This window comes from Cyclopterus lumpus, chromosome 15, assembly GCF_009769545.1.
Source record: "Cyclopterus lumpus isolate fCycLum1 chromosome 15, fCycLum1.pri, whole genome shotgun sequence".
NCBI lineage: Eukaryota > Metazoa > Chordata > Actinopteri > Perciformes > Cyclopteridae > Cyclopterus > Cyclopterus lumpus.
In genome coordinates, this window is record NC_046980.1 from 5,923,161 (window position 1) to 5,941,262 (window position 18,102).

The 18,102-nt window shown below is 43.2% G+C and overlaps 1 protein-coding gene across 1 annotated transcript in view; it reads right to left on the reverse strand.

The window, feature by feature from the left end:
• hectd2 (HECT domain containing 2) overlaps positions 1–17,639 on the reverse strand; it is a 36,481-nt gene extending 18,842 nt beyond the window's left edge. Inside the window, exons 1-13 of the mRNA XM_034552552.1 lie at positions 17,048–17,639; positions 12,791–12,932; positions 7,842–7,980; positions 7,655–7,757; positions 6,670–6,759; positions 5,929–5,993; positions 5,715–5,760; positions 4,468–4,577; positions 3,269–3,417; positions 3,047–3,170; positions 2,218–2,314; positions 1,869–1,976; positions 780–912 (exon numbers count right to left, since the gene is read on the reverse strand). Of these exons, the coding sequence (XP_034408443.1) occupies positions 780–912; positions 1,869–1,976; positions 2,218–2,314; positions 3,047–3,170; positions 3,269–3,417; positions 4,468–4,577; positions 5,715–5,760; positions 5,929–5,993; positions 6,670–6,759; positions 7,655–7,757; positions 7,842–7,980; positions 12,791–12,932; positions 17,048–17,131 (1,390 nt within the window). The 5' untranslated portion in view covers positions 17,132–17,639. The remainder of the gene's footprint in view (positions 1–779; positions 913–1,868; positions 1,977–2,217; positions 2,315–3,046; positions 3,171–3,268; positions 3,418–4,467; positions 4,578–5,714; positions 5,761–5,928; positions 5,994–6,669; positions 6,760–7,654; positions 7,758–7,841; positions 7,981–12,790; positions 12,933–17,047) is intronic.
• Between the last annotated feature and the right edge of the window lie 463 nt (positions 17,640–18,102).

Here is an 18,102-nt window from a genome sequence, read left to right on the forward strand (position 1 = left end):
ATTTTTTTTAACCACTTGCCTGATGAACAATATATTTACTCTTCAGTGAGCACCAATGGGCTCGAGGCCGGGAGCCCAAAAAGTAGGGATTAGCGGAAAGTATTGGGAGGCATATTTTTGGTTTTCGGTCTTCGGAATAATACCAGTGTCGTCCTGGATAAACCGATATATAATGGCTTCCAGTGGTGACCCCGAAGTGAAGCCAACAGTTGTTTGGAACATGCTGATATCAATGGAAGAAGAGGGGGATTGTGCTGCATGAGTGGTTTGTGATATGGAAGTTTTGATGATTGATACTACATTTTCTTTTTTTTCAGAGCCACTTTTTTTTACCACATTTACTGCATTTTTATTTGTGTTTTCAAAATGTCAGGATTGGAGAGGTAAAACGGGGTTAAAGGAGAAAAGAAGAAGACATTTAAAGAGACAACGGCACACAAACATAGTGACACAGATATGAAGATAATTAGAAGTCACTTATTCCTGCTGCAGTTTCCCCAACTGGAAAAAAAAGACCTCCATCTCATACAAATGTATTACCAATTTTGTCCAGTAAAGATCAGTTTTCTTTCTTTCTGCTTGTTTATTTTATTTTAAATTATTACGACTTCCGCTTTTCCACTGCCCGCCCACTGGATTTCCAACCAAAACCCTGTCGTTATCTGTCATTCTCTGTTGATAAATGTCCGCTTTTCTTTATTCCCACTTCCCTGATCGAGGCTGTTTTTCATGCACGGTGCTGTTACGCCGGTCAGCCGGACTGGGAGGCGCCGTCTCACCGTAGTCCGTGTGGAAGATCTGTCGGACCAGCAGCAGGAACCACTCCTTCGTCAGGCCGCCCATGTCGAGCCCCGCCTCCCCGACAAACGTCACGCGCAGCTTCTTCTTCAGGTCGCACCGCTTCCTCGTCAACTGGAGACGCAGCGTGAGAAGAAGAACGAGTTTGGAATGGTTCTTTTTGCATTGCACGCAGTTATGAAACCGATGTTCTCCTTCAACTCTTAATTTATAACAATACAACAATCGCATAGCTGTTTGCATAAGTCCTTTCTTCTTTCTTCGTTTCAGTAAACACACACTACTTACAGGCAAATGTGTCGATAACGCGTCATGTGGTAATCTCGTGATTTGAGTTTGTGTTGTGATTTTTCATGTTTCTGCCTCTTTCCTCGTGGAGATTTATCGAGGCTGTGTGGTCAATTATAAACCAACGCTTTGACAGCAGTGTGGCTCATCTGGCTACACAGCATGGAGAGACTTTGTGAGTCTTATAGAAACACAAAAAGGTCTATGAAATATTATAATATTAATAACATTAAAGATAAATATCATATAGTATGATATAGTTTTTATATGAGCAGAAACGTATACATCACACCTGGGAGATAATAGCAGTACATGTTAGTAGAATATAGACTCCCTAAACACAGACGTGGAGATTATTTATGATTCACATGATATTTAAATCCTGTGCGAATAGGGCTTTAAACTGCACGTTAAAGTTGATTTGCTTAATTAAAAAATGTGCTTGGCACTGGACCGGCTGTGCCGAACACATCCAACAAAACCACCATTGTTCCACATCATCTCAGAACACGCCTGTGAATGGGAGAAGTGTTTTCTCAAACGAGCTAATTGGTCGCTCCGGCTTCCCATCGGGGGTTTGAAACGGAAAAGAAAGAAAAAAACAAACACGCGCTCCCGTTTGTTCATGTCGAGGTTTTCAAAACTTAAAATCGCCACGAGTGACTTGATCTCCCCTGCAGCGGAAAATACTTTTTGTTCCTGATTTTCCATATACATAGGGAGTTATGCACTACCTTGTGTTATTATATAATGTGTGTGTCTGTGTGTGTGTGTGTGCTGACCTCATCCAGTGAGTCGCTGAGGAGTTGTGCTCGTCGTACTTTGATGTTGAGGAACAGAAGGTTCATGTCCACTCTCTGCCTGCGAGACACCTTACTGACCAGGCTTTGCTGTGAAGCACACACACACACACACACGCACACGCACACGCACACACACGCACGAGTAAAGTGTGTGGTAACGTGAATTTGTTGCCTGCGTCCATCGTTGCACATTTGGAACAAGGGAAAGTGGCATAAGACGAAGGGTTAGGGGCTTATGTGTACTATTTAAATGAGGTACAAAAGGGTTTTGCATGCGTGTGTGTGTGTGTGTGAGAGAGTGTGTGTGTGTGTGTGTTGTGTGTCTCACCCTGGCCTGACTGATCATCTGTTGCTCAGAGTCTTTCTGGATGATGGCTTTCTTCACCACTGTCGAAAGGATGAAGGGGAACTGACAGAAGGAAAACCTTGAGAAAGGAAGAGAAGGAAATATGAAAAAGTTAATAAACCTGAATATGAATTCTTGTCAAACTCTCAAGTGTTTTAAAAACATAGACGTTTACCCAAATAAGCAGGCTCTGAAAATCTAAACCCTCCAAGCCCCGAAATGAGCAGAACTCCCCACCGCACCAGCCGGGGACTTTAGGGGCCGGTCGTCTGAACCGTAAACTCCTGGATCCATTTTTTTGTTCCTTTATCGGACGTTAACGAGCCGCGGCCGCAACGCGAAACAGACTCTGCGGCTTCTGGATGTGTTTTCCAGCGTTCGGCATTAAGCTCGCAGCTGCTTCGAGAACGTCACTTCGTCCGTGCGCAGGCGGAGAGATACTCGGTGCGACTTCCAGGAACCCTCAGAAGGAAATTACCTCGCTCTCGGGGTCATTTGGAGAGTCGAGAGACTGTGTCGACGCATCTGTGAGCGTTTTATAGGTCCTTATGAGCCGGGAGAAGTCTGAACTCACCGTCTATTCCACTGCTCCACTATTTAATATCCATATATGTATTTTTTTTTTAAAAGCTCAGTTTCCATGAATATTTCACTTTTCTATCGTCAATCAAACCACGTTTCAGTCAACGAAGCGTAGATTGGTTTCAGTTGGTTTGGTCTCAAGAGACATTCTGGACACATTCAGTCATTTTATAATAAAAGTCAGGAGATGGAAAAGCCAGTTAAACTAGGTAGACACACTTCATCTGACCTATTCGAGTTGCCGTAGTTCTGCCAGGTCCTGTACTCCTCCATGAAGTCAATGTGCTCCAGGGTGATGTTGTAGAAGTCGGTGAAAGGCATGATGGGAGTAGTGGAGACGCTGTTGGCTGCATCTGAGGACGGGATTAGGAAAAGTCAAATGGGGCAAAAATGATCTTTTTTGTGCGTGTGTGCGTGTGTGTGTGTGTGTGTGTGTGTGCGTGAGACTCACTGAACAGGCCGAGCACTTTGGTAGCTGAGGGGATCCACCAGGAGCACTTGGTTAGAGGTGGAAGTTCGTCTGGTTCTGCAGGAAACAGCCGGGTGGAGATGAACTGCAGGAGGCGCTCTACCGGCTGCCTGAAACGCCTCGGCGACAGCCTGACGCACGCACACACACACACACACACACACACACACACACACACACACACACACACACACACACAGTCATTGGTTAACATCAGCCGCTTGGCAGAAGCAAAACTGCACAAATCCTGAAATATCCTCACATGCACAAAAATAGACCGTTCATGAGAGAAGAATAGTGGCGTCAGATGGAGCCATTTGGGTTTTTTGGGAGAAGAACTTATAATTTAAAGCAGCTCGCTTGTAAATCATCACCACATCGAGGATGCGTTCTTCAGGGCTCCTTCTTAAGGCTGAGATGGAGACACGTGAAGGATGGCTCGCATTTGTAGTCGTAGGCTGTGTGTCATTTACATATTTAAATTCTCCTTTCAAAAGTTAGGCTACATTGGTGTCAAGCATTTTGGTAATGCAGCACGATAAAGCCCCGGGGTCAAAGTTTAACTTGGTTAAAGAAATTAGTAGAGAGAGAAAATGCTGAAAAAAAAAAAAAAAAACGATCCTGCTTTTGACAGCAAAGTTAAGCGATTAACGATTCAGAATCAAAATCATGACACCCATGCATACTGTATTATGCCTTCTATAACTATTGCATAACCTCCACAACCCCTCGGATCATAGAGGGGAAAACAAAGATGATTATGGTTAAAAAAAAAAGGTAAAAAGAAAAACGTATTTGGGTCCAAGCTCAGTGAGATGAATGCAGAAGCAACATCGTTCTAGTTAGAGATGGAAACACTTCAAATGTACGTTCCCCATCACACAATCATCAATCAGCAGCTGCTGCAAACACCAGATGACAAGACCTACATGTCGAAGAGTTATTTACAGTTCAGAGACTCAACTCACATACTTCCCTACAAAGAGTTTACAATCCCGCTGCTGAAAACAGAAAACAGGAAGAGGATGACAGGTTGATAGAGAGTAAGACAAATAGAGACAGAAATAGGAAAAAGAAAAAAGAGAAAGCTGTGGTAACTTGGCTGCGAGCAAACATCACAGGTTAACACACACACATGCACACGCACACACACGCACACACACACACACACACACACTTACTTTTTTAGCCAATGGACCAGGAAGTGGTGGTCGGCCTCGGAGAGAGCTGCGATCTGCCTCAGCAGGTGAGCGTAGATCACATAGGTGCTGGTGCTCGAATACTGGGGGTTCTACACACACACACACACACACGCGCACACACACACACACAGCAGTATGTCAGACAGTGACAAAGCGCAAGTTTCCATTTCTGCTGTGCATTACCGTCTGAGAGTGTCCGTCGATACCGCACTCCTTGGCTTTCAGTCTGCGTGCTCGCATGAATGAAAACAATCTCACGGGTGGTTAATTACATCATTTCTACCAAGTTGATACTTCATCTCTTGGAATGAGGTGACATCACTGCAAAGAAATCAGACTGTAAACCGCGAGACTCCTTTCGAAAGACAAAGCTAAAAGCAAATGGTGAAATACGTCTAGAATGGGACAACTGGGACACAGTGAAGGATGTGAGCACCTGGTTGACGACTATCGGAGTCACGTGTCCTTTTAAAAGGTCAAGTCTGGTTGGGTTCTTCAGGTCAGACTCGAGCTGGACTTAGTTGTTTTTTATCTTGGAAGAAATGACTCGTTTAAGACGTAAGGACACAAAAGCGTGTCTGTTGAGTCACCGCTTGGACGCCGATAAAAACAAACGGCACAATAAGTGAGGTTTTCATACAGATGAAGAGTGAGAGTGGAATGTGTAGCTCCGCTAAATGATGGAGAGTCGTCATCAGGTAGGAAACCAGCAGTCCTCAACTCCCAACATGACCTCACCCAGTCCACATCTGTGTGTGTGTGTGTGTGTGTGTGTGTGTTGATGGAGCGTGGAACTACTGTAAATTCCTGTCTTTATCTGATTCTAATCCCCAAAACCATATACGGAAATCAGACTGGAGAGAGAGAGAGAGAGAGAGAGAGAGATATGAAAATAGGATCAAACAGGATAAAAACAGGATTGAAGAAGAGACCCCACAAACAGAAAAAGACAGAGAGGTGCAAGTGAAAGCTGACTTTTTTTTTTTCTCTTCCTATCATATACGATGGGAAGAGAAAAAAAAACATGGGATGGAAGAAAAAGGGTGTGCGAGAAAAAAGAAAAGAAAGAAGAACACGAATGGTTGTTTAATAAGGATAAAGGCTTAAAAATGACAGAGCTTTACAAATCTAATCCACTCGTTATTCTAGTGATCAGCAGCCAACTGTTTCAATATTGATATTGATTATTGACAGCGTGCATCTGCAGAGGTCTGTCTCGGTCTCACCTGAACGAGGATGAAATAAGCTCGAAGGTCATCTTTGGTCCGAGGCCTGAAAAACAAGAGCACACACAAACCCAAACCTGTCACACGAGAGAAAGAGAAACAGAAACAAGCTCGGCAATCATTTCCATTTAGTTTGAACGACCAAATAATAATATGAAGATTAATAAAGAAATAAGCAAAATGCCTCACAAAAAGGCAGATTGTGTGTTCTCACCCTTTCCACTCCCTCAGCAGGCTGTTGATGATCCCTTTCAACACTGACTTCTGGATGTCCTGAGGCTACACACACACACACACACACACACACACACACACACACACACACACGCGCGCACACACAGGTTGTAAGGGTTGCGACCCACACAAAGTCCGCTATATTTATTTTTTAACCAATATTTTTCTTTCAACCAGAGAGGTCACAGAACACATAAAAGTGTTTTCAAGGTCAGTTTGAAGTGTTTCATGTTTTATTTATTTTTTAAGTATGTTTTTCGGACGTCTTTATCATAAAGTGTGTTAAGTTTTATAGAACAAATCTAAACTTAAATAGATGCTATGAACTCTACGACAGACTTGATGTAATATGATATAAACCTTGTTAAAAGAAAAAAAAAACAGGTTTCATTTGCAATGTCATGGAGAAGTACTAAATTACCCACAATCCTAAGCTGTAACGGCAACATATATATATAGCTGTAGTTCCTTCATTCTTAACATAATTATGTAATTTTCAGTTTTTATTTGCTCCTTATTCAGTGTTTTATGGTTGTGTGTTAGCTTGTTCCAGGGTTAAAACTCTTTATATGAGGATTTTCTGAAGGAATAATGGGCCAGAGCCGTTGAAAAGGCCGCCTCATACGATATATATGATATACATATATAAATATATATATGTATATGATATATCATATGGTGAATAGATCTCGAAGCAGTTTGATGATGAGCTCGTGCTTACTGTGCTGAGCAGCGCGTCGTAAACCGCGTTGACAAACTTGGCGTTGACTCCCGAGTCGTCGATGGTGTTAAAGGATCCGTTCGCCTCTCGCTGGGGGAGGACGGAGGAGGGAGGACGGGAAAAATGAGGAGAGAAGCCAAGGAGAGAGCGTGAGGGGAAAAAAAGATGAAAAAATAAATATAAAGAAATGCTTTCCCCCCCCTAGTAAAACGGTCCAGGCGTCTGGTGAAGTTTTAACAGCATGTAAAACAGTTTTCTCACAACAGGCATTCTGCTGAGAGCCAGCGTGTGTGTGTGTGTGTGTGTGTGTGTGTGTGTGTGCGTGTGTGTGTCTGTCTGTGTGTGTGTGTGCGTGTGTGTCTGTGTGTGCGTGTGTGTGTCTTTATGTGTGTGTGTGCGTGGGTGTGTGTGTGCGCGTGTGTGTGCGTGTGTGTGTGTGTGTGTCTGTGTGTGCGTGTGTGTGCGGGTGTGTGTGTGTGCGTGTCTGTGTGTGTGTGTGTGTGTGTGTGCGTGTCTGTGTGTGTGTGCGTGTGTGTGTGTGTCTGTGTGTGTGCGTGTGTGTGTCTGTCTGTGTGTGTGTGTGCGTGTGTGTCTGTGTGTGCGTGTGTGTGTGTGTCTTTATGTGTGTGTGTGCGTGGGTGTGTGTGTGCGCGTGTGTGTGTGCGTGTGTGTGTGTGTCTGTGTGTGTGTGTGTGTGTGCGTGTCTGTGTGTGTGTGTGTGTGCGTGTCTGTGTGTGTGTGCGTGTGTGTGTGTCTGTGTGTGTGCGTGTGTGTGTGTGCGTGTGTGTGTGTCTGTGTGTGTGTGCGTGTGTGTGTGCGTGTGTGTGTGTGAGTGTGTGTGCGTGCGTGTGTGTGTGCGTGTGTGTGTTTCTGTGTGTGTGTCTGTATGTGTGTGCGTGTGTGTCTGTGTGTGTGTGTGCGCGTGTGTGTGTGTCTGTGTGTGTGTGTGCGTGTGCGTGTGTGTGTGTGTGTGTGTGTGTTCTACCTTGAAGGCAGCGTTGATTTCTATAAAGGAGTCAAAGGTGGTCAGGTAAAACTCTCGGACCTCCCTCCAGACACCTGATTGGACGGCACGCTCCACGTCCTCCCTGGCAACACAACAACGTGCACACAATGCTCAACAACACCAACCAGATAGCAGTCTTTAAATGTTTCGGGGGGTCTAAACTCACTGAAACTCCTTGGTGGTCTTGGTACGCAGGGGGATGACGGGGTCGGAGGGGAACGGAGCTTTGACCTCCGGGGGAAGCGTGTCGATGGAGAGACGCTGCTTCTGACGAACGTCGCTGCAGATCGGAGGCAGCTCTCTCCCTGGGAGAGAAAAACAGACAATAAACCAACAAACCACTTATTAATTTAACTGTGTCTCTGTTACTTAACCTGAGCCACAGGAGCTCTCACACAGAGAATAAAAGGCGTGAAAATGAAAGTTAAATGAAAGCGCTCCGTAAACTGACAGCCGGGCGGTGATCGAGGTGTTTCGACTACATTATTTTAAGCCTCATGTTCATTTGTGCAACAGCAGGAAATGCAGCAAAGCATGGAAGTGAAAAGCAGTGCTCCGTTAATTCAAAATGTGCGTTGGAAATATATATATATTTCTTTTTTAAATGGATGAATAGTCGTGATTAATAACCATGAACTCGATACAGAGCTCAGATGAGAACATCCAACTGGATCACGTTCGCGAACATCGTGATATGTAATTATGTCTGACTCGACTTTTTATTGATATTTCAAGCTGCCGGTTTCGAGTTTCGCTGCGCATTTTGCTGGTGAGATCACACGATTGATGGAGGATGAAGAAGAAAAAAAAAAGAAAAAATAATTCTGCAATCCATCAATAAATGGATCAAACGACCAAACTGCTGATGCAAAAGAGCCTTCGATCGGATTACGGCAAAACGAAGGAACGTTTTTTTTTATTGTACCTTTCTGCGATTTCTATTCGAGTTGTATAATTTATATACGGCAAGACAAAATGGAGACACTCAGGCCGAGGGAGCGATGTCGTTCCACACACCGTCTATTCATTCTGTTTATAATTAGCCCCCCTTTTGTCTCTCCCGTCCCCACGGTAACAATAGTCGCCCAGCGAGCCTGTCCAGGTGCATTGTGGGTGCTCGTTTTGGGCATGGACAAATTGCACGAGTAGATAAAAGGGACGCAGGTACAGAGGCTGACGGATGGATACGTGACAATGAGAGCAGGTGTTACATCACAGGAATCTTGGTGTTTCTCTTTGGTGTTGGAGGGTGGCGCTGAGAGGAAAGGTCACGGGGTCATATGGGGCATCAAAGGAGTTCATCCTTTGGGGGAGCAGAAATGCAAATTTCATCAGAATCTATTCGGAAATAAAGAATATTGGTCTGATGAGGCAAGGTCAGAGAGGTTAAATTAGTTTTAATTTCCTAATTATTTTTTTGTTTACTTTTGTTATCGTTTACTTCGTTATTGTCAAACCTTTAGAACGTAACGAGCTGCTGTTTTTCTAGTCGCCGGCTTTTCTATCCAACTATTATTATACGTGTGTTCGCGAACAAGCCACCTCACCGTAACTGCGGTTTGTAAAAAAACATCTTCAAAATGTATAAAAATTCAAATTGGGGCCCTGATGGATATGTATTAAATATATTACGTTTTTAATAATCCTATATGTGCAAGGAAATTGCTCCAAAAACAAGATGGCTATGACTTTTATCCGCCCCTGGGTTCACAAAAATAATAAGATTCATCCTCTGGTGACCATGAAAAGAAAAAAAAATCAATCGTTAACCTTTTGATATACCCCGTCCTGAATCAAAGTACTAGTTACCGAAAAAAAAAATAATCAAAATGACTCGCGAATCATCGTCTAACCGTATTCATCCATCGGTTGAGTGGATGGAAAAGCGGCGTTGCAGAGCTAATGAGAGCAGAGAACAAGGAGCAGAAGATGATGATCTTCACTCGCCTCCTCCATCACCGCTTCTTTCGTGATTACCTTTTGCATTGTCAGCTCGTGCGTCACCTAAATTTAGTCCGTCGCCATGACACCGCCTTCATTCAGAAGGGTCACCTTCGAGATCTCTGAGGACGTCCTCGTCCCTCTGCTCCCCCCCTCTGCCTTTCATCAAAGTTTACGTCAACGAGGTCTTTTGATGTCTTTTGACAAGGGATGAGAGGAGCACCTTGTTATCTTCCCTCGAGTGTCGCCCCTCATGTACGGAGGTGCGTTCATTGTTTTCCCAGCTGACGCCTGGTGAACGAAGCGGTCCACAAAACATCAGGCTGAAGACGGGCTGATCACAGTCAACGTCCGAACCAAAATCGGGACTTTTTTCCTTCTAAAAATGAAATAAATCCAGTTGATTAAGGGACGATTAGCACACACGCACTAAAAGAGCGGTCGTTATTTTAATGGGGGCTGTTTGTTCACTTTAATGCAGCAGATAGAGCTCCTCGCGTGAACTCTATCTGGATGCCAGGTGAGAACGCATGCAAAGTGTTTTCTTCTTTCTAAGCTTCAGAAAAAAGAAAGAACAAAAGAGTCGGAGTTTATGTGGACCTGAAGTGCAGCCACTTGATCAGATCTCAGGAATCTCATCGAGGAAGTCGGGGGGGGGGGGGGGGGGGGGGGGGGGGCCAGGACAACTAAACCACGAGCACGGTGGGAAGATGACCTTCAAATGTACCGTCAACTTTTAAGGAACAAGAGAGAGAATATATGTATGTATGCAAACCAATCGTGCTATTTACGTCTCCGTCTGCAGTCCCTTTATCCTGCTGCTGTGCCCCATGCTTTAAATCAATAAATGTTTTAATCTTTTACCGCAACAAGCTGGACTTTGATGCCAGTGTTTCTAGAAAAGGTGTCGTCGTTTTTTTTTTTTTTTTTAATATTGAAATAAAAAGTCAGACAGATCTCTGCTCAGCTCAGCTTCAGCAGACAAAAACCCAAATTTGACGATATTAAAAAGTAATTTACAAACCTCCTGTAATACTTTGCAGATGAAATAGCAAATTGTGGTGATTATCCAGCAGGCCGGATGGCTGTAACAGGCCCGAGGAATGCTACACTGTCTCATGTGTGTGTGCGTGTGTGTGTGTGTGTGTGTGTGTGTGTTTTTTACTTTCATATGGTTTTCATTTGGGGCGGAGGTTTGGATAATTATTCTGGCATCAGTAGCCGTGGTGACAAAGCGGGCTGGTGAGCGCTCCGCTGGCTCTGGGTTCTCACGGCAGTCAGAAATAAACCCTCGCCTTTTAACAGGAAGCAACATTCACTTTTATATCAAAAACAAAATAGAACCTCATGACGTGTTTTTTCATCTTGATTTCTTTTTTATTTCCCCCCCCCCCCCCCCGGGACAGATATTCTTGATTTCCCCAATTTCTTAGCTAATTTTCGGAGAACTTCAGAGACACAGAATTCTAGCGCACGCGAGTAAACTTTCATTTTTCATGAAACATAACCCAAACACCTTTCCACAGAGACGTTTCTTCTTGACGTTGAAATGGCAGTAAATAAAAAGAAAAAAGAAGGAGCTTATTTTCAGCTGAAACCTGAATCGACACATAAAAAAACGCCCGTTGCTTTCTAATTAGAAGTGTGATCCTGTAATTTTCTGCGCTCTGCGAGACTCTTTAAATGCACCGTCGCCAACTGGAAAACATGGACAGCTTTTCTTCTTCTTCTTCTTCTTCTTCTCTCTTTTTTTTTTTTTTTTTTTTAACTTCTGAAAACCTTCCATTTTGAAAGCACGACGTTACTGCGCAGCTCAACATAAACAGTTTGAACGCTTGCATCGAGCACACTGTAAATAGAGGAAGTAACACATCATTACCCTCCGAGACAAGAGAGCACCGGGGAGAACAAAGACAAGTGAACACACCTCGCCGGCCGTTTGAGCTGCTTCACTGACTCACGTTTTTGCTTTTAAAATGAACTCATATGGAGGCAAAATAAATTTAAAAAAGTGCTGACATAGCTTGTTGCACAGCTTGATGAAAAAAAGAAGTACATCGTGTTTGAGAATTTGCAAACATGTACTCACGGAAAAAACATGCTTAAAATTAGGCGATAGACTCCTCAGATGTGTTTGTTTTTTCTTTCTTTCTGGAAAACATTATTAAACAGTAGAGATCAGCGTGGAGGCCAGTGGAAATCATAATGGTCACCTCTTTTTTTTTTTTTTCTGGAACTTTTTAAAAAAAAATGTTAAGTCTCAGACTAATTTGGAGACGGGCAGGATTTGCCGCGGAAAATGACAAAAGAGCTGGGAAAAAGGGGGCGTGAATTAGCGTGTCCAGTGGGGGTGTCGTGTTTCCATCACTTGGCGAATGGGAGCTGGAGCCGATAAATAGCCGTGACTTGTCCCGGGAATGAATGACGATTGTGACCTTCCCCGCTGAAGATATAAGCCAGATGCCAGTCGGGCGGGTTTTGTTTTTTTTAGTCCAGTGGGGGAAAAGGGGGGCGAGACGGTTCTTTTTTTTTTTCTAATGCAGATTAAAGCCTGTGGTAATCAAAAGTCACCTTGAATGAATCACATTGGAGGTTTTCATTTGAAACTAATGGACAGAAGCATGACGCCTTAGACCAAAAAGCTACAGAAAGAAAAAAGAATGAAACCAGTAATAATGATGGTGACACTTTTTTTTTTTTTTGCCTTTAGAATGCTATTTTTTTAATATATTTTTTGTATGTCTTAAATCTGGTTTTGTGAAATATAAAACTGAGAACTGAGGTGCACTTGTTTCCTCTCATGTCTTCCTTCTACAGCCGAAGCCACGCCAATAAACACAATATTGGTCCAGGCACGTATGAGAGAAGGATAAATCCGTCTCATAATTTCCTTGAATAGGCCTAACATTTGCCGGTGTGATGATTTTTGTGTGTTTTTTGCATCGGTCGTAGTGTTTCGGGACATTTTCGAGACTTTTGTTTCATTTGAACAGCCAACAACAGAGTTTAAAGCTGAATATTAGATTAAGAAATCGCGTGGGTTGATTTTTTATTAAACAAGGTCCCTTTTGTACCAAATACAGCAAAAATTACTTCATTTATTTAAAAAAAAAAAAAAAAAAAAAAAAGAAATGAACTGCTCATGTTTGGTAAATAGAATAGTAGTGAGCTCACCATGTCTGAGCCACTGGGTGCTGGTCAAGGTGCCCGTCATGCCGCCAGCAAAGCCCCGCCCCCCTGCGTCCCTCCTCTGGCTCAGTGTGGAGATGAAGGTGCCCAGAGACGGAAACGGCTGCTTAGCTCCTCGCCCGAAACCCTGTCGCAGGAAGATGACATCATCAACAACGAGGAGCAGAGGGGGAGAATTTCTGCAGGTGTGTCGTATATATTATGTGGGAGACGGACACTGTTATGAATGTCATGAAAAGAAAATCTGAAAATGTTGATGATGACTAAGTAGTTTGAATCACACTAGTGAAAGTAAAACGGTAATATACATACATACATATATATATATATATATATATATATATATATATATGAAATATTGTTATATATTCTAAATATGTTTTTACACACATAGATGATGGCATGGACAGTTTTGGAACATGGATCCCTAAATGAAAAATTAAAATGTCATTGACATGTATTTTTACGGGTTGTATTCAATGGATGGAATATCATTTTACAGCTTAATATTGTTACCTTCAATATCAAAGATGACAATAGTACTATTTAATTACACTTGAATGACGACAACTTAAATCAGGTAGACATACACACACAATTTAAAATGCACAGCAATCTATACTTACTAGTATATAAATGTGATAAGCCAACAATATCTGCCAATAACGGATGAAAGCTACTTCAAGAGGGACTGAAGCTCAGTTCATATACAATTCTAGAAATCTTGCAGAAAACGCAACATTTTGCATTTTTTTTGTGACAATAAATGAGGCCAAAAACGTAATAAGTATGAACATCAATGCTTATTAAACAAAAATGAAATACTCTTTTCTGAAAAATATTATAAACAAACTATACAAAACAAACCAATCAGCTATACCATTACTAATAGATCCACTAAAGGGACTCTCTGCATCCTCAGAGGTCGCGGTTTCTCACCAGAATGGAAACTCCTGAAGTCAATCCAGACTTCCAGCTGCATGAACAGACAATAACAATAACAATAAAAAATAATTAAAAGCTGCAAGCGGCGTTGATCAGGGCCCTAAAAACTGAGCCGATCTAGCCAACATAACATTTCCTGTCTCTGGGATTCATCACCTTCTGGTCTCTGCCAGCTGGAGGATGTGAAGGGGAGAGAGGGAGGAGGGATTTACAGGAGGGAGGAGAAAAGGAAGAGAGGGAATGAGGTAAGGTGAGTTATGGAAAGGGAGATATGAGGGTGAAAGGAAGAGAAGACAAGAAAAAGGGAGGGAGAATTAGGTGAGGGGAAAGGAAAGGAAATTGATGTCGATAAGACAGGAAGAAAATAAAGATGAGGAATAAAAAGGGGGAAGACAGAGAAAAACATGAAGGACTGAAGGAGAAGAGATCGCGAAGGAGGGGAAGTCAAAACAATAGATGGAGAGCAGGAAGAGAAGAGGAGGAGGGATGAGAGGTGGAGGATGAGGAGGTGGAGAGATCAACAGATGCACAGCAGCCGCTCCTGACAGCAGCAAAGACACACACACGCACGCGCACACACACACGCGCGCACACACACACACACACACACACACACACACGATGTGTTCAAGGACTGCAGAACAGAAGGAGCAGGAAGAGGGTTAATCCACAGTTTCCAAAGAAACAAGACCTCCAGGAAGAATCTGAACAAAATCACAGTCTTGGCATCAGCACACACACACACACACACACACACACACACACACACACACACACAGACACACAGACACACACAGACACACACATGCCTTCTAGTGTTTCCATGATATTATATTATTTTTTCAACACAGGGAGGGAAGACAAAGGACGGCTTGTCTCAGAAGAAACAACCCCAGGGAGTAGCAGGTTGTGTTGTTCAGAGTTATGACACGACACAAACAGCGAGTCATAAGAAGCACCACTACACACATCTCATGTCTCTGAACAGAAGCTCCATCTGTCCGCAGAGCGGTAACGAGACGCACTAGTGAATGAACATGAACACGTGCAGGTTTCAGTAAAAAGATCCACGGGAATCCCTGAAAAGAACAACACATGTGAAGTCAACACACACAGAGAGAGAGAGAGAGAGAGAGAGAGAGAGCCGGGGTGGATCTGAAGACCATGAAGGAGAAGTTCAGGGAAAGAGCAACATTTGAGCCTAGACATCTAAATCCAATCCCAGTCTAGTTGTGGACAAAATATTTTCTCGCAGTTTGTCCTCGATGAAATGAACACAGAGCACGTCCTGCTGGTTCACATCTGACAACTATTAACACGTTTAGCAGCAGTTTTTTTTTTTTTTTTTTTTTTCATGTCAGTGAGTCTTGTGATGTTAGTTCTGTCCAACTCTGCTCAGTCATTCCGTCTGAGAAGGAAATGCTGTCATCCAGAGAGAAACCACACCTGAGGAGCTCCACATCCAAATATCTCTCTCTCTCTCTCCCACACACACCTCTCTCTCTCTCTCTCTCTCTCTCTCTCTCTCTCTCTCTCTCTCTCTCTCTCTCTCTCTCTCTCTCTCTCTCTCTCTCTCTCTCTCTCTCTCTCTCTCCCACACACACCTCTCTCTCTCTCTCTCTCTCTCTCTCTCTCTCTCTCTCTCTCTCTCTCTCTCTCTCTCTCTCTCTCTCTCTCTCTCTCTCTCTCTCTCTCTCTCTCTCTCTCTCTCTCTCTCTCTCTCTCTCTCTCTCTCTCTCTCTCTCTGCAGCTGATGAGCAGGTCCACGAGTCAGTTAAAAAACGCGTGTGAATAGGGGACCAGGATATGAGCCGACTCTGGCTCGTGCGCGGCTCCCCCACTACATTTGTTTTTTTTGGGGGGTGGGCAGACTCAGACCCTGGTTCAGCAGCACTCGGGCCAGAGACGCGACTCATAGGGTTTCTCTACTCTGGTGAATGATTCATCGGCAAGTCCGGGATGAGTCTGGCGACTGCGTCGGGACAGGTATAGGCCCGCCGTCGGCCCCTTTGGATCTCTGGGCGTGAATTGTGCTGTGAGAGAATAATACGCAGGAATAATCACAAGAACACACAAAATAATCAGACTGTCGTCAAAAATATTGGAGGTCTGGAGAAAATCTTGTGTAAAAAAAAAAAAGAAAAAAGAAGTAGTTATTGAAGATTATTTTTAAACCCTGTGGCAGCCTCTTTAAAACAACTCTGGTTTATGTTCAGGTGGGGAAAAAAAACGTGTTTTAATCTCCTCAGACCAGCTCACGGGGCCCGAAGGCTTGTGAGGAGGAATCAAGAGAATCAGTGTGACCTCCTCACACAAACGAGCTGCAGACGCATGCCGCTACTTTATTGCATTTCCAGACACACAACCAGAGCCGGCCGGAGCAGTGACAGCCTGTTTATTGGTCAAAACCGTCTGATCTCCACATTCCTGCTCCCTGACACTATGGAGATGACATCAACCGACCAAGCCTGTAGCTCCGAGGTGACACCGAGAGCCAAACTTCTTCTTTTTTTTAAAAAGACGCACAGATCGACAGTCCAACACTCAACTCCCCGCTATGTTTTTTACAAAAAGCACTACGGAATATGTCAAGAGTCATCACGTTGAGACAGCGGCATCACTTTTTCCACAGGGAGAAAACTACAGCACACTGCATGTTAAAGTTGACCATCCGAAAGGTTACCAGTCGAAGTTATTATAGAATGATTTGGGATGGAGTGAGGGATTTTATTATGAATGGGTATTAAAATGCACATGGATATGACCGTGTAGTGCTGTTGTGCCCAACTCCCTAATTGTATGTGTTGTTTGTATCATGTTTAAATTAAAAAAAATACAGTTTTGTCTTAAAGTAAGACTTCAGATAATACAGGATTATTATCACAGTCAAAGTTAAGCGTCATTCATTCAGATATTATGCCGCTGACAACAATAAATATACTTCTATTTTAAATCATTAGTGTTTTCTAAAAAAAAAAATCAAAGTCGCTTGTACATTTGATTTGTGCTTGATACTCTTTTTTTTTTAATCAATTCTATTTGTTAAGGGATTAATACTTAACATTTCTGCAACTTATAACAATATTCATATTATTTTGTATTATTCCTAATTTGAAATAAATAAAAAATAAGAAGTTGCACGATAGATGGCAAGTAGAAAATAATGTCCCCACTGTGAAGTATACTCCTACATGTTCAACACACGGAAGAAAAAAAAAACATATTTTCTGCACAACAGAGGAAAATCGTTTTTTTTTTTTAAATAAATAAACAAAAAAGAAAATGCAGTGTTCTTACAGCAGGAGTGGAGCTGTGGTAAATTGGTGGAAGCCTCTCTCTTTCCCTCTCGACTCCTGACAGCGCAGAATGTTCTCCATCCATCCTCTCGGTGGCGAAGAGGGGAACAAAGTTGTTGTTTTTTTTTCCCCTGGAAAGACTCAGTCCTCTCCAGCCTCGGTGGTTCCGTTCCTCGCAGGGCCGCACATGTTCCTCCCAGAGCCAGAGTCTGCTGACCCCGAGCCTACCCGTCTTGTCCGCTCGCTCGGCCCCGTTACGTGATATAAATCAGGGAGATTCACATCCTTGAAGCCAACGGAGTGAAGTCTCCCTTCGTCCGACAGGTGGGCTTCTCTGTTACGCGCACGGTCTGACGCGTAAAACGTCTCCAAAAAAAAAGAAAAAAAGAAAAAGAAGGCTGCACGTAAAGTCTCCTCCGGTGGACACCTCGAAAGGACGTGGAGTTGTGTTCGTTTCTAGAGAGAGAGAGAGAGAGAGAGTTTGATGAAAACGGGTTCAGGATGAGCCGCTTCTTCTCCTTCTTCTCCTCCGGCTGTCCCTCTCCGCGTCGTCTGTCGGGGAAGCTGCAACGCTGCGGGCCGGCGCCATGTTTGGAGGAGGAGGAGGAGGCGCCTGGAGAGCGGAGCCTGGAGACGGCACACACACGCACACACACACGCACACACACACGCACACACGCACACACACACGGAGAGAGAGAGAGAGAAATAACGGGAAATGAGAGCGTTGGATTCACAATAAAAGTGGGAGCTACAAAAAGAAATGAAGTATTAACAAAAAAGGGAAGAACATGTAACAGGGTTGGACCTGTTAAATATAAGTGTAAGAATAAAACCTAAACTCTAAAGGATGAAAGTCCATTCTGCCAAAAAACAAACAGTGGTGAGGAATTATGCAATAAATGAAATAAAATATCATGTGGTCAATCAAAATACTTTTTAGTCAATTATTTAATTGACTAAATGTTAGAGGTGGTCGTCTCATCATTTTTTTTGAATTCCTCTCTATGTTTAGAAATCGACAATAAAGCTGACTTCAACTTCAACTTTGATAAT